General features: G+C 37.9%; 1 protein-coding gene across 1 annotated transcript in view; it reads right to left on the bottom strand.

The window, feature by feature from the left end:
- Positions 1-7,713, bottom strand: part of sestd1 (SEC14 and spectrin domains 1) — a 54,860-nt gene extending 47,147 nt beyond the window's left edge. Inside the window, exons 1-3 of the mRNA XM_034304696.2 lie at positions 7,557-7,713; positions 3,409-3,479; positions 1,892-1,977 (exon numbers count right to left, since the gene is read on the bottom strand). Coding sequence (XP_034160587.1) covers positions 1,892-1,946 — 55 coding nt within the window. The 5' untranslated portion in view covers positions 1,947-1,977; positions 3,409-3,479; positions 7,557-7,713. The remainder of the gene's footprint in view (positions 1-1,891; positions 1,978-3,408; positions 3,480-7,556) is intronic.
- Positions 7,714-17,008: the final 9,295 nt, after the last annotated feature.

Here is a 17,008-nt window from a genome sequence, read left to right as displayed (position 1 = left end):
AATTTCAGAGGGGCAACAGTAATTCTGCATCACGTCGTTGATTGTTTTCCTGTAACAGCATGCCCCTAAGTGGTTTTATTTCTTACATAACACACACAAACACTGGAGTGCAGTAACTGAGCCAATGCCTGGTGTTAATGTAAATAATGCCCTCGTGAACACTAAGTGCTTAAATGGTGAATTCATTCTCACCACTGAATTGTTATGTTTTTATGTAATGTTTTTTCCAGCTCCACTGGAAATGAAATGATGATACTGCTGCGTAAACTGTCTCTCTCATACAAAAAAAATAAAAACATCATCACTTTATCCTAAGAAATCACAGAAGCGCACAGGCGTGACTTTAAAACCGACAAGCGCATGCCATTAGTGGTTTGAACTGTCATTCAGATTATAGCACCCCATAATCAATCACCTTATACTCCATTAGATTCCTAAGCAAGACAAGACAAAAGTTGTTTCCAGATGTCACTGCGGGAGAGAAAGGATGGCTGGAAAAACCCGGATTTTCACAGAAGGAAAACAGCACGACTAAAACCGACTGAAACGCGCAGTTCAAGGAAAATCATTTCAAGAGAATATGAGCCTTGTGAACGCAGCTCTAGTAAGACGCATGCCAGCTATTCTTCTAACAGGAAAGTTCAAGATTGTAAATTATCAACAGCAGAATACACTTCTCTTCTGGCTAAACATTCCAGTACTGCGACTTTAGATTAAACAAACTATTCAGCCATAAAAGAGACACAATATGAAGCGGATGAAGTGAACATTACACAGTTATCCCCTCCCGGTAATTAGATCCGATTCACATTTTATAACCTTGTTTTCAATTACAGGGTGTTGAATCAGATACATTTGTGGTGAATGACTTGTACGACAAAAGAAATTAATAAAGCGTTAATGAAGAAGAAGTGGGTTAAACTGAGGATTGAGCTCATTCAAGCGGAAGGTATAATTTAATTTTAAACATAAACACAGTAAATCGTTCCGGCTGTCTGAAATACAACTCCCAGCACCTTCCCAATCGCTAAGATATACACTACACGGCCAAAAGTACACGGATCCCTGACCATCACTCCCACGTGAGTCCTTCTCCAAAGCACATAGCTGCGTAGAGGAACACTGTTATATGATAATAATAATCAAAAACAGTGTGGTGTAATGTTACTTTGATAAAATGTTTCACTCTTAATCACCCAGCAATTTTTAACACTAACAATTTGCATTTTTTAAACACAGCAGCGCACTTTTTATCCATTTATAGCTACACTTAACGTCCATGACACAAGTTAGTTCCTGTTAATACTTACGTTATAGCAGCTATAAACACTCGTTCCTATACCGTCCTCTCTTTCTTCGCTCTCTTAATAAAGTTAATAAATCAAAAATAAAAATTCCAGCTTGTCACTTTACTAAGAAACCAGAAAGCTTACAGTAAACTCATTGTTTCAGAAAACCCAAAGTTACAGCTTTACCTCGGTCTGTTATAAAGCACTGACACTGGAGACTCCTTCCATAAATGATAAACATCTCATATCAAAAATTATACTATATTGTTAAATTACAACCCAAGTTTAATCCATTTATTATTAGTCATAGATTATGTGGATGGTCCGCTGCACAAGTCTCTGCGAACGTTGTTACTATAGAAACGATAATGTATTAGAACCAGCGCATTAATATAATCCCGTGATTTAAATTACAGCTGGCACAGAAAAAACTAATCAGCACCTTTTAACCAATCAGAACTGAGAATTCAAGAGTGCTGTGATACAAAAGTGTTATTATTATTATTATTATTATTATTGTTAAAAAGATCACCTTTGACAGTTAATATTCTACAAAACTAGAGAGCATGATGTTAGATATTATAACTGTCTTCATTTATTACCTGACAAAAACGCCAACTTCTTCTTCAGTACAGGCAAAATAGTGGAGGCCTCCATGCTGGAACGACTCACTCCTCAAATCAGACAACTGCAAGAGACAGAATTCACAAAATCATCACATTAACGTAAAGAAGCCTAAGCGTAACCTTCTAACACTCACTAAAAAAACAAGGCCTTGGGGTTATATTTCATTTCGGACCACACTGACAGCCAACTGAAATAGACATAGTGACGAGTAAACGTGTAAATAAATCTGTATCATGATTTTGGCATCAGTGATATCATCACAGCTATGTACTTCTCATTGCACACTTCCATTTCCTCACGTTTCCCGACATATTCAAAAAGGCAGCTTCGCGACTGACGTGTTGCATTGACTCGGAGCAGAAGAGCTACTCCGGCTGCTACTCGCAGGAGAGCGAGTGTTGCCATCTTTACCACCTGGGAGCATTTAAAAAAACGCAGATATTTTTGTCAGTTTTTCAGGTGGTTGATGCGACATATTCTCTGACGCGCTCTCTGTCCACCGGTGCGATTGTGCTGCTCACCTGTTCGCGCACACGTGTCTGTGTGTGCGCACGTGCGCAACGGGTCGGAACTCCGCCGCGCGATACAGAGCAGAGGAGAATTGTAAACGCGCGAACATGTAGAGACAGAAATGACGTGCCGTTGTGTAAATAAGATAAATAACATAATGCTATTTAGTTTGTTTAATAAACGAACAAGGTATAGACCTGTTCTATAGGAAAGGTAACTTTAAATGACTTCTGTTGTGATCTGGCGCTATATAGAAAATAAAATTGAATAAAAATTAATTTGACCTTCTAGGGGGAGGAACTCACACTGTTGGAACCTTCGGGATTGAACTGGAAAGCCAATGGAAACTGCAGTGTTTATGTTTCCTGGTGCCAAAGGATCCGATACACTGTGCAGTAGAAATGTCTAAACACGTTACTGCCACACAGAAATTTAATAAAATAACATTCATGGGTTGGAAAATTGGAAAGGTTCTTTGGTTAAATGCTTGAAAAGACGCTGGTATGCACAGAAACTCGGAACAACGCTTTCCAACACTAATAATGACATAAAATACTGAGGCACGGAGATCAAGGTGTTCTTGATTTCAACAAAAACACCCTCGGTGAAGGCAGAGTAGTTTATTTTAGCTGAAAAATTACAGTGACAGTTCCATAAATACAAGGTCCCACTCACCTATGAACTATGGCACTATTATTACAGGAATTAACACATTTGTACCGAATGTATAGGGAATAAAAACTGCACTGCGGCTCACGAAGTTTCAAGAGAAGCATTTTTTTTTTTGTCCCCGATAAAAGTCCTTCATCGGCTGTGCAAGCAAAGTGCTTTTAAATCTGTAGAGTCACGGAGTGATGCGCTTTGCTTGCGCTGCTGAGAGACGTCACGTATCAAACTGCCTCCATGTCTTTATCTGTATCGGTCCATTAGTTTAATATAAAACATGACTCTGTTCTCCATCTTTGCATGTGCTGTGTCTCACCTCAAAAAGTGCCCTGGAACAGTTCAGCTCTTCAGATCATTCTCTCATGCGTTTCCTTCGTGGCCCATGTCCTGTCAGGAGCAGAGAGGAAAGCAGAACGCAGTTAAGAATAACAAACCCGAGTGGTTTTTGATTGCTTGGTCTTTATAAAGATAAGACAGACAGAATCGAGCTTCCCCAGCTCCGTCTGCTTTGTGCGCTTGCCCTCAGCGTGCGCTGTAATCGCTCGGCAGGTTTTAGATGAACTGCTGAGAGTGAAAAGTCTCACAAGCGTCTGATAATCGCAGACCTGCTCCCTTTAAAATAAATAAATAAATAGATTAAGTGCCAGAAATGCATTTTGGTTATTAAGCTCCATCCTTTCAGGAGATTGTACTGGACTACAGCACTTTGCTAAAATTAATGTAACACGGTAGAAGTGGATGCAAGGCAAAGCGCAAGATCACTGGAGAGGGGGATAAATAATTAATTTAGAGAATACGGTCAGGATTCATAAAACTGTCAAAGGTTTTGCAACTCCATGCAATCTGCTGGCAAACAATGGAAGATTTAAACAGTTCATTAACCAGCAGTTATAAACAGAGTCGATGGAAAGGGAACTCCACAGGAGCACCACTGGGCAGAAAACATTATTCTTCTCATGACTGAGGTACGAGTGAATCAGGTGCAGCAGCGTTACCGGGATTTTAAAAGCCTCAGCGTCACTGCTGGGTCGTCAAAAATCTCCAGAGGTCAGAAAGTGATAATGATGATGAAGGCTACACAGTGAGCATGAAGAAAAAAAAAAAAAAAAAAAAAGCTGAGCTGTTTGTCTTTTAACTGCTGATCCACACGTATTAGCGCCACACACACTACAACGTCAGGAGCAACGTGTACTGAGATCCACCACCGAAATTATATGGCGCCGCCTTTCTTTTGGATTTTTTCCTTTAAGCAAGACCAGATTTTAAAAAACTAAAAACATACTGGAAACTTACTCGCAGACGTTTTGCACGCTGTTCACTATGTCTGAGAACTGTTCCTAACTGAACCAGACCAACATCAAGGCCATAACGCTGGTCTTCTCGTAGATCGCTCACTAGCTGAACTGAAAACTGCACTGCATTCTGGGACTTCAAGTGCAGCGTTTCTGCAAACATCTCAAAACTTGACTGTAATCACTTGTGTTTGAACTTATCTTTCATCCTACTGAACTCCATTGTAACTACGCTAACAATAACAATGTCCTGCTGTGACATCAGTGTGGCACAAACACAAATATCTCACAAGAATAACGAAAATACAGCACCAATCAACAAATCAGGACTAGAATCACTAGCGATGTTTCAATGCCATTTTTTTCCAGACTGTTTTGGTACTCATGAATATCAGTACTGACACTGATACCTACTGAAATGACTAACCTACTTAGTATTAATCAATCAGGGGAACCGTGGAACCTCATATTCAGCTCTGTTTACGTTTCCTCGGTTTATACAGCAGCCATAAACGGCGAGTTGATTTTAAATTATGTGCATTAGCTAGCTACATTCGTTACCTTGGATCAAGTCGGGTTGCAGTGGAGAGGTTTTGATCAGAATGCCTCGTTGTCAATGACAGATAGCGGCTGATGGTCAAGAACAACATACTGGGTAAGAGCTGTTATTTCCACTTACCCATTACCTTATCTATAGACAATTCTTTTTCCTCAGTGAACTTGTAGTGCTGAGTTTTGTGTTTAAGAGGTTGTAGGAAGCTCCCAGTTTGCAGTCTGCTTTGCATTGGGTGTCACAAAATTATATCAGGTTTAAGGTATCAGCAGAAGGGGCTACTGAGAACAATGGACCAGTAAGTAGCACATTTTAATATTTGTATCTATAAATTTAATGTTTTGTTTTGCTGTTATTTCGTCTCGTCTGTTTGTTAGACAGATGACCTACGCTAGGCTGATGTCACATCGCGTTGGGTGTTGGTATCTCAGCTTTATTTTATTATTTTTTAAAGGACATGTAAAAGAGCACAGTATCAGAATGATACCTGATATCAGTATCAGTATCAATGCACCCCTAAGAATCACTAAGCCAGGGGTTCCCAAACTAGGAGTCACTTGATTTACAAATGGGTTTGCAAGAGAAACTTACAATCTCCTCCAAATATTCTTCTTCTCCAAATATTTCAAAATGTTACTGGGAGTCAAATTTAGACAATCCATGTTTAAATTAATGCGGTACACATTATTTTAGTGGTTTTCACTATCCTGACAATTCAGCAAAAAAAAAAAAAAGAACAAATTTCTACATCAAACAAAATGACACTGTGTCTGAAGTCTGAAACCGGCTTTCCTATTACAGTTAGTGTTCGGATTTTAAAAACCACTCGTCACCTTCAAACCAGCTGAACGGTCAGAGTTTTTGATTTGAGACGCAGCTCATGACAACAATCATGACGACAGCGGAAAGTTTTTAAGATTTAACATTTTCCAGTTCGACTTGGAAACCTCACGGAGAGTAATCTTTTGGCTCTGATGTGCCACGTAGCGGATGCAGATTTTAAATCCGCCGTATGTACATAAGATACACTGCTCACATTACTGCTGCTACCGCACTCACAGGAGAAATCCCGCGTGAAGAACAACCCGGGCTGATCTGCTTGTATCGGGGTTCCCAAACCAGAGGTCTCTTGATTTAAAATGGGTTTGCGGGAGAAATTCACAATCTCCTCTTTTGTTTCATTCACACCGCCACCACGTGGATTAGTTTCCTATAACAACACAACACTTCCCACTAGTCTGGTAAATCAGTGCAAGGAATACTCCTTCTGGTTTTTCAGTCGCGTTAGACTTGCGTACGTTACTGACATCATGAAATGTTCAAATGTTACTGTAGTCCTATATTATAAAGCTGGAATTTAAAAACAAAATGTAGCGTGGTCAAGGCTTGGAGTCGCAGCAAAAACAAAGTCCACGAAAAGTGCACTAAGCACATCATAAATATTGGAAAAATAAACATATTCAAGGTGTTTCAGAGTGGGGTTTTCCTTTAATCTGACACAAAGTACAACCAAAACGAACTAAACAGAAAACAGAAATGTATTTTCTCTCCAATCTGGACTATGCAACTGGTGAAAACATGATTTCAGATTTAACAACAACAACAACAACAACGACCACAATAACGATGACAATGACAACAGCAACAACGACAGCAGCAAACAAACAGTTATAGCCATCAGTAATTCAACTCTCGCACACAATACAACATTCAGTGACTCAAAGATGAACATTTAAGGACAATACCTCTGCAAAAACAACTTACAAATGAGATTTTATTAAGTTTTTTTTTTAGTTCTGGGTCAAATTTCAGTTAATCTGAGTCTGAAAAACTCAACATGAGCAGCAAAAACTGAAATGTTATGTATATTTCTTTCTTTTCCTTTTATTTTTTATTAGCTTGACAAAATTATATTTTTGGATTACACATAAATGAAATAATACCTTTAAAAAAAATTTAATCCATTTACCTGGCCTACACAGCACACAAAAGTACTATACTGTCATTTACATAAGAACCTCGTAACAGTGCATGAAATAGGATGCGTACTATTCTTGCATACTGTTTAGTATGTTAGTATGCGGTCGTGTTTTAAACCGCTACCTTGACTCCTATGCACTTGCGTTTTAACAAGTACGCCACGGCTACATCCGGGTACTTTCCCCTATACACTTCTATTATCACAGTTCAGATTGGGAACGACGCCTGGAATAACCGTTAAACTGTTTGGAACGTGTGCACGCGATTAGAACATTTAAAAATAAATAAATAACGGTCAAACGGCGTTTTTCCTGAGTTTTAGTTTTAGTATAATTGGGAATTCTCCTTAGCCCGCGTGTGTGTGTGTGTGTGTGTGGACAAAATCTGCATAGTTGGATCCAACAGGATTTAAACAGACAAATGCTACATTCGTTAGCATTCAGTATTTATCATTAACATCCGTGAGAATCTCAATGAAATAGCCCTTAGCTGTGTTAGCTTAGCACCCATTCACGTTAAATGATGCCAGTACTAACGGCTGACCCTCCTTTAGCTTTAAAAAAAAAGACGCATTGTAACACTCCGCTTGTAATAACCAACAAATTCACGTTTTAAATGAATCTCTGAGTCAAACATTACCTTCCGTCCGGCTTCAGGCGCTGATATCATACGCAGATATAACCAGAGCACTGTTTATTATAAAATGACCACAGAGCTGCTAAAAGCCTTAGCTGCTGTGTTTTGTGGAAGAGGGGCGGGTCATATCAACCAAAGTCACGCCCATAAAACACGCCAACCAATGAAATTCGTTAAAGGTGATGGGCGGGGCTAAGGTTTTGTCCGACCTGGACTGCGTGTTCACTTGATGGTGCGTCATTTAAAGAAAAGAAAATAAATCCGACGATTTATGAGTCATTTCTTTGACGTCAAAGAGTTTATGAGTTTTTATCATATCATTGGGGTAAAGTGTTAAAAATTTATTTTACATTTGTTTTTATTCCTAGTGCACTATGAATAGAAAAGTACATCTACAAATAATAATAGTATATTATTTTTATTATGTGAACCATTATACATACTATGATTTATTTATAACAAAAATTATAAACATTAATATAGAAGATACAACATAAGTGCTTTAAAAAAACGTTGGAAAAAAAAGTAAAAAATCTAAATAATAATAAAATGTAAATAAATTGTGAAGCAGCGGTGCTGCTGTCATTATTATTAGGGGGCCAAGCACCAAAGATGCTAAGTACCCTACTGATATTCTACCCTTCCGTCTTCTTCTTCTTCTTCTTCTTCTTCTGGCTAGAGTGTCTATGGCAGCCCATAGAACTGTCTGGTAAAAAGCTGTGAAATTTGGCACACTGATTGGGGAGGGTCTAAGGAACATTTTGACCAAATTTGGGCCAAATGCTGCCAAAGCGCCACCATCAGGTCAAACTTTGGCCTAATTTGGAAGTAAGTTTATGGTCATAGCTTTTGAACCGTGTGTCCAAAATTTAAAAACCCTGGCATCCCTGGATTCCCTAGGTCGAGATGAGTTCAGCACACCCTCTGACGTCAATTTCCACCTAATTAAATTTTCGGCCATCTTGGATTTTTTCCAAAACGTTTTTTTTCACTACTCCCTCTCAAATTTTGTCCAATCATCACCAAATTTCAACTTCAGAGTAAGCCTCACAAAAGTTATTAAAGAATATTGAATATTCCAAATGGTTTGTCTGTAATGGACCAACGAATTTGATGGCAATGCTGCCAAACAGGAAGTGAGGCTGTATCTGAGCAATGACTTTGCGCACTGACACAAATCTTGGTAGGCATCTTCAGGACCATGCCCTGGGGCAATGCAACAAATTTCATGACAGCGCCACTTACTGGTCAAAGTTACAAAAACATGCCGAAAATGCTTCCATCGAAGTGCCATTTTTGTTACTCCTCCTCCAAATGTTGTTCACCAAACACCAAATTCACCAAATTTGGCTCACATCATCTTGAGACCTGTCTAAAAAACTGTCCACTGCCATTCTAGCCTTTCAACGTGCTATTACACAGACAACACATGACTGACAGGGTTTAAAATCAAATATCATTTTTACTGAGCAATTTTCAATAAAAAAATACAAACACAATATAAGGCAGATACAAGTTTGGTGTAGATACTTGCACAAAGTGGGAAAAAAGGCCTAGACTGATAAGAAAAAAAAACATAAATACCCTAGATGTTTTTAAATTGCAAGAAGAAAAAAAATTTCAGGTCAGAGCAGTAGCAATCACGACCACAGGTTGTGTAGCAACAGACAACACCAAAGGTCACAGCAGGAGCGGCAGCTGCAGCAGCAATGCCACCCTGCTGCCCATTTGTTCATCAAAACCTTTCCTTCCTCAGTCAGAGAATCACTCACATCATGAGTGAAACTACAAATCAGTCTTGAATCCCTTTGCCTAAAGTTATGGCTCTGCTTTCCTGTGATTGCTTTGGCAACACCTGTAGTGCATCTGTGAACCTGCGGCTCACCGAGTCTGGGTGCTTGGCCCCCAAAAATGCTGTAATGCTTTTATTATTATTATTATTATTATTATTATTATTATTATTTTATGCACAATTATGCATAATATCATATGTATGAATATAATAAAAACCTATACATTTTTTAAATAAAAGTTACAATGTAAATTCTTTAGAAAAATGGAAAAAGTTAAAATGTAAATACTATTATGTAATGTAAATCACTATTATTATTATTATTATTATTATTATTATTATTATTATTATTATGTGCAACATACAGAATATAATGTATATATAATCAAAATCTATATTCTATAAATAATAGAAATTCAACAAAGTAAAAATGTAAATAATAATAAAATGTAAATAAAATGTAAAGCAGTGGTGCAGTTCTCATCATTATTATTATTATTATTATTATTAGTAGTAGTAGTAGTAGTAGTAGTAGTATTACCTTGTGGCACCATCAGATTAGATACCCTGAACTCTTGCACACTTGCCTAGTTTACGTAGTTTAAACACTGTATATGTTTGTATAGGGATCAGCTCCCTTTATAAATATATTTTCTGCATATTATCCCTGCAGCGGATAGTGAGGACAGCTGAGAAGATCATCGGAGTCTCTCTTCCCTCCATCACAGACATTTACACCTCCCGCTGCATCCGCAAAGCCACCAGCATTGTGGATGATCCCACACACCCCTCTCACACACTCTTCACACTCCTGCCGTCTGGTAAACGGTACCGAAGCATTCGGGCCTCACAACCAGACTGTGCAACAGTTTCTTCCCTCATGCCATCAGACTCCTAAATACCTAGAACTGGACTGAAGGAACACACACACACACACACACACTCACACACATACATATACACACACACACACATATATACACACACACAACTGAACTGGTCCAAAGGAACTTACGCATACATACATACATACATATACACACAACGGAACATCCTCTATGCACATGCACTGCACATGTTTAGCACATGTTTTATTATTGCTGCTACTTCTATGTTTACACTGTTTACACTACCTCAGCTGTAATATTTGCACTACTGTCACTTTATCACTTTCAACAGGACTGTGTACTGGTCGGCGTCGTAGTTATGTACTGTCTGTTCTGTCTTGTGCTGTCTGCACATGTTTGCACTTGTGCACTTTACGTTTAATTTATGTAATTTATGTAGTCCCCGTAGTTCTGTGTTGTTCTGTGTTGTCTTATGTGGCACCTTCGGTCCTGGAGAAACGTTGTTTCGTTTCATTGTGTACTTGTATATGGCTGAAATGACAATAAACTCCACTTGACTTGACTTGACTTGACTTTTCTCAAATGTCTTGTATTGTGCTCATTCGTTTTGGTATTTATGTTCTCTAAATCTCTAAATGCATGTTTTTGTACTGCAACTATAAGGCCATGATTTCCTGCAGGATCAATAAATTTCTATCTATCTATCTATCTATCTATCTATCTATCTGTCCATCTGTCTGTCTGTATAATTATATTAATAGAATAGTACACCAAAGAATACTGATAAGTAAAACAAAAAACAGCATCTAGGGATATAATATATTTTACAGAATAAATTATTCCTATAGAATCTTTCAGCTACAAAAATTTTAAAGTAAATAGAAAAAAATTAATCACAAATCTAATAAAAACAACATAAAAGTAACATTAATAAGAATTAAGGGGTAAAAGAAATTTAAGATTTGTGTGTGTGTGTAAAAGAAAGCCATTGAGATTTGTGTGTATATATTACAGTTAAGTCATGTATACAATTACTTCAAGTATTTTAATTTTAGCGTATTGACTGCAGCCTGGAAAATTTCTTTTTAAAAAAATTCATCAATATCATAGAAAATGACACACAGAAAAGTTTGTGGACACCTGACATTAACACCCATATGTGGTTCTTCCCCAAACTGCTACCACAAAGTACCAAAAAGCACACAATTGTATAGAATGTCTTTGTATGCTGTAATATTACAGTTTCCCTTCATTGGAACTAACAGATCCAAACCTGTTGCAGCATGACAATGCCCCTGTGCACAAAGCAAACTCCATGAAGACATGGTGTGTGAAGGTTGGAGTGGAAGAATTCGAGTGTCCTGCACAGAGCCCTGACCTCAACCCCACTGAACACCTTTGGGACGAACTGGAACACCGACTGAACCCCAGACCTCCTCAGCCAACATCAGTGTCTGACCTCACTAATGCTCTTGTGCCTGAATGAACACAAATCCCCACAACCACACTCCAAAATCTAGTGTAAAGCCTTCCCAGAAGAGTGGAGGTTATTATAACAGCAAAGGGGGACTAAATCTGGAATGGAATGTTCAACAAGCAGATATGAATGTGATGATTAGGTGTCTACAATCTTTTGGCTGTATACAGTAGTATATTTACTATGAAATTTGACCCACTATTTAGTACAGTAGTATGTGACTAGGGACACGACTTCAGAATGGTGGCTGTCTGAGCTGAGTGACAACTGTGGCCAATCGATATTCTGGACTATTTCTAGCTCCACAAAAATATCCAGGAGCACCTTCAGCAAGTGGCTCATTCCACCAACGCGCACTGCTATCAGCTATCCTGGTATCGTGTGCTATCCTGCCCCCCGGTTCTCAGAACAGTAGCACAGAATCTTATTATACAGATTAAATTTGCATCTATTAATGTTTTCACACAGGTGAATGTTTCTTAACCCAACACCTCACATCCCACACACACTGAACGTGAAAGTCAGTCGATGTCATGTTGTGTTTCTGAACTTTGTCTTGCACTGACGTCTTTGCACTGTGTGAATATGTATATATATATATATATTCTGTTTAAACCACAGTGCTGTTGAATTCTCGATTCTGATTGTTCAGAAGGTGTTGATTCATTTCCAGACACAAGCAGGGCTTGTATTCAAGACCGCCATTGTCAAGTCCAAGACCAGGACTAGCCGAGATCGAGTCAAAACCGAGTTAAGAGGGTCGAGGCCCAGTCAAGATCAAGTCCAAATGAAAGTGAGAACATGAGAGTTAAGATTGAGATGATCAAATCATTTCAAGACCAAACCTTTACTTCAATCATACCGGACAATTAATTTAATAACTAGTAACCGGATTGTTCATACTCCGGATTTGTTTAGTACAGAAAAATATAAACTGCATTGTTTTATTGCGTATTTGAGAATTTTAGACTTGCTAAAGATTACACAAACATTTTTTAAATTATCATATCACATTTTCAATGATAAAAAAACATGGGCAATAAAACAATACAGTAATGTCATATTATGGCCTATTATTTATTTAGAGTATGCCTTTACTTAGTGCTGTACTTACTAACACTCGCTACAAAACAGAAATGCATCGCTTCTGTCCCTGCCATTGATAAACAATTTTTAAGCAGCCAAAGTAAACCCTCATTGAAACAAATATGTGAGTTCCTTCAACCAACTGGCTTGATTGTGCTTTGTGCCAGTGATTACGCTTTGCTTTCTAGAAGAAAGATTTACTTTGTGTGCGAAAAAAGGGAAAAAACAACACATGGATTATTTTTACAAACTCGTTCGAGAGCAAAACCATATTCATCAACGATGCCAATAAGTCCAAATCAGTACAGAAAACATTGAGAAAAACAAGGACTTGAGTCCTTTAGTTCTAGACACAGGGACTTGTTTAGTGGACACTACACATAAACAGATTTAAAAAGTGTGTAATTGTTAATATGGTGAAGTTTTCTGTGAGGAGACGTTTGGTTAGCATTTATGGAAGGAGTCTCCAGTGTAAAGCTTTGTATCAGTCAGAGATAAAGCTATAAGTTTTCTGACATGGGAAAGTCTTCAGGATGGAGGACTTTACACTTCGTGGTTTTTCAGTCACACGACAAGCTGCATTTTTTAAAAAAAAATTAACTTCAAGAGAGAGAGAAAAAAGAAAGTGTGGTAAAGGAACCACTGTTTATAGCTGGATCAACAAAGCATTCTCCATCCATCTGTTAACTATCTAATTGTTAATGGCACTGTGAGTTGGCTTTAGCTGGAGTTTGTTCTTCTGATCCACACAAAAAATAAAGACTTACCAAAGCGTGTGAAGTTTCATACAACCTTTCAACTATGGAGCAATACAATAATACAGATGGATAATTATACAGTGGATTTCTGTCAGCACAGATATTTGAACTTGAAATCTTTCAATCATTAGTTTCCATAAGCATTAGTTCCCAATATTTCCTCCAAAACGCAAAAAAAACAATCCATTCAGAGACACACAGCCTCATCTCATTTTCTCTAAGAGTTATTTTTCTCTCTCATTTCCTGAGAGGTGATATCTCACTCTGCTTGATGTCATTTAGTCTGCATGGATCTCAGTCAGTCGTCTCCTTTTGGGACATTTTTGCTTCACACTATTTGAGCTTCACATGCATTTTTATTTGTGTTAATTTACAATCCACTACAAAAACCTTCTAATACACTCATTCCTTCATAGAGCTGCTTAATCTACATGCAGCTCACTCACGACAGGTATTTTAACCATCTTTTTTACCTCTTTCTCACTCTACAATGATAAAAGGTGACTGCCCCAAGACTCTGAAACAACGTGTTGACATTAAGTGTGTATCACTTCTTTCTGTGTATAAGCCAGAACCTACAGTATTTTACTCTTCAGCATTTGTTAACAGGTGAGAATGGTTTCTGATTGTGTTATCTGTAACGTGCTGTTTATGGCTGTAAAGCATTCTGGTTATTTTAGGAGGCAATATTACTAAAAATGTAATTACCTGCCTAATTTAGTCCGTAGTATCGGATGTCGCGACAGTTTAGCACTTATTGTGGATCTTTTTACCTATCCCAGTCCAAGTCCAGGTGGTTAACTGCCACAGTTTGGTGTTTGAACACTGAGCCTCTGAAATGTTTCCTACATGAAAAATAATGACCCCTTCAGTCAATAATGTGTGCAAGACCTCCCATTTAAATCTATTATGTGTTACTGGTGTACATGAGAATTAAAAGATTTGAATAATAGTGTTTCTCTGCATTTACACAAATGCAATGAATACTAATGAAATACTCTCAATTGGCCATGATGCTCTCCTGCTGATCCTTTAACTCCTGTTTCAGATAAGAGATGATACTGTAATGAAATAATGACCTTTTGAGTTATTGGACTCAATGGAGTTAATGGACTTTTCAACTTATCATCCCGTTACAAATCAAAACATCTTACTGCACGACCCACTTGGCACACAGTTTGGTGTCACACCATACTAAAATCAAATTTTGAAGGTGGAATCGTATGTTAATGAAGCAATATCGCGCAAGCAGGAGTGAAGTTATACTGAATATCGGTACGGCTGTGATTCGGTCGTAGGCTCAAGCCCACAGTAGTGTAGTAGCTAATCATAGCCGTACCGATATCCAGTATAACCACACTCTTGCTTGTACAATATTACTTTCACTGACAGTTCTGTAAACAAGAAATTAATATGGAGTAAGTGAGATTTCAGACACAGTATGGCCAAATGTTCTGTTTATTTTTGCTACACTAGTGGAAATAGATCCCGAAGAAGCCACACTCACATTATAGCCCATCAGCTAGCTGGCTAGCTAGCTAAGATTGACTTGTACATTTCCATTAATGGTGCTTCCTGTAAAATTGGTGTCCTTTGTAGTAACGGTTTTGAACTAGGAAGTGGAAATTTACATGGTGAACACAGATGAGTGGAGTGATACTCACACTGTGAAACATCCCAGTGTGGTTATAGGAAGTATAGGCACTCTTGGAATGCCACTTGACCAATCAGATTAGTGGACTGAAACTAGTGATTTGGATGGCAGTATTTGTTTTAATACAGATTTAATACAGACTTAACCTGCTACTTTATGAAACTGATTATGTATGAATTGTATTACTGAGCCGAACGATGTGCTTAGCATTAACTAGGTGACGATTTATATGATTTGTGCGGGTTGTGCAGTGCTAAACTGGTAGCTTTAAGCTCTCCTGACTTAGCCTCCTAGCTCCAATATAAAACTAAAGAACTAAACTTATTCAAACACCAAATATTTCTTGGCTTATCAACTAAATTCATCATAAGGGGAATTTTTTTTAAATGTTCAAGCATTTCATTTAGCACTGCTTCTTTGGCATTATAACTACTCATATTAAGCATTATTGATTATTGTTATTTATATACTGTATATTATTTTCTTTTTGTCTTTCACTTTCAGTTACTTGAGTTAATGTTTTAAACAATTAGAATATTTTAGGTTTTAGTTTATGTGTGTTTTTTTTTTTTAATTAAATCCCCAATTTCCAGTGTCAGTGCTTTGTAACAGTCAGAGGTAAAGTTGTAACTTTAAGTTTTCTGACACTGGAAAGTCTTCAGGAAGAGATGATTTGTCACGGTTTCTTGGCATCATGACAAGCTGTGTTTTTTTTTTGTCTTGGTAACTTCAAGACAGAAAGAAAATAGAGAAGTCGGTGAGATTGTCTCTTGATTGCAGACTTTGACAATGATACGCCGACCTCCTCCAGAGTGTTCTTGACTTGGCTAGATGTTGTGAAGGGTTTTTCTTCACCAAGGAAAGAATTCTGTGATCATCCACTTTAGTTGTCTTCCGTGGTCTTCCAGGCCTTTTAGTGTTGCTGAGCTCGCCAGTGTATTCCTTCTTTTTAAGAATGTACCAAGTTGCTATATCAAGTTGATATATCTGCTATATCTCTAATAGGTCTGTTTTGTTTTTTCACCCTAATGATGGCTTCCTTCACTTGCATAGACACCTCTTTGGAACGCATATTGAGAGTTCCCATGAATAGCTACCAAATGCAAACTCAACACTTGGAATCAACTCCAGACCTTTTATCTCCATAATTTGTCATGAAATAATGAGGAAACAGGCCACAGCTGGCCATGAAACTGCTTATCAGTCAGTTTTCCAATTACTGTTGAGCCTGTGAAAATGGAGGGACTCTGTAAAAAATGGCTGTAATTCCTAAACAGTTAATGCAATACTGTTGTTAAATCCCTGTTAAACTTCAATCACATTTTGATTGCTTCATTTCAAATCCATTGTGTCGCTGTCCAAATACTTAGGGACCTGACTGTAGGCAGACTGACTATGCTAAATTGCCTGTGGGTGTGAATAAGTGTGTGAATTTGTTGAAACATGTGATGCACTGATGTCCTATCTGGTGTGAATTCTCCCACCTTGCACCCAGCCATACTGGGAAAGGCTCAGGATCCACAGCAGCCCTGATCAAGATAAAGAAGTTACTGGATGAATGAACGAATGAATATTGCTTTGAAAATGATCCGTTGCAACTGATCCTCATCAAACACCATCTGAGCGTGTTTTAATGGAGCACTTTTAAGTTTACTTTTTTTTTTTCATTTCTTCTTTTCATCTAAACCAGCTTACAAATGAGAGAGAATTTAATCCAGAGAATTGTTACTTGTAGCATCTGATGGTAATCACGCAGCATCAGTGTGATAGCTCTGAGCACACACACAACCTCTTCACACTCATTTTAATTTAATATAAACACTCTATGATGAGTGCAGTG

The sequence above is a fragment of the Pangasianodon hypophthalmus genome, chromosome 5 (assembly GCF_027358585.1).
Source record: "Pangasianodon hypophthalmus isolate fPanHyp1 chromosome 5, fPanHyp1.pri, whole genome shotgun sequence".
In the NCBI taxonomy this organism is placed as follows: Eukaryota; Metazoa; Chordata; class Actinopteri; order Siluriformes; family Pangasiidae; genus Pangasianodon; species Pangasianodon hypophthalmus.
The sequence above is the reverse complement of the archived record's forward strand: the minus strand, read 5'-3'. Positions and strand labels throughout refer to the sequence as shown.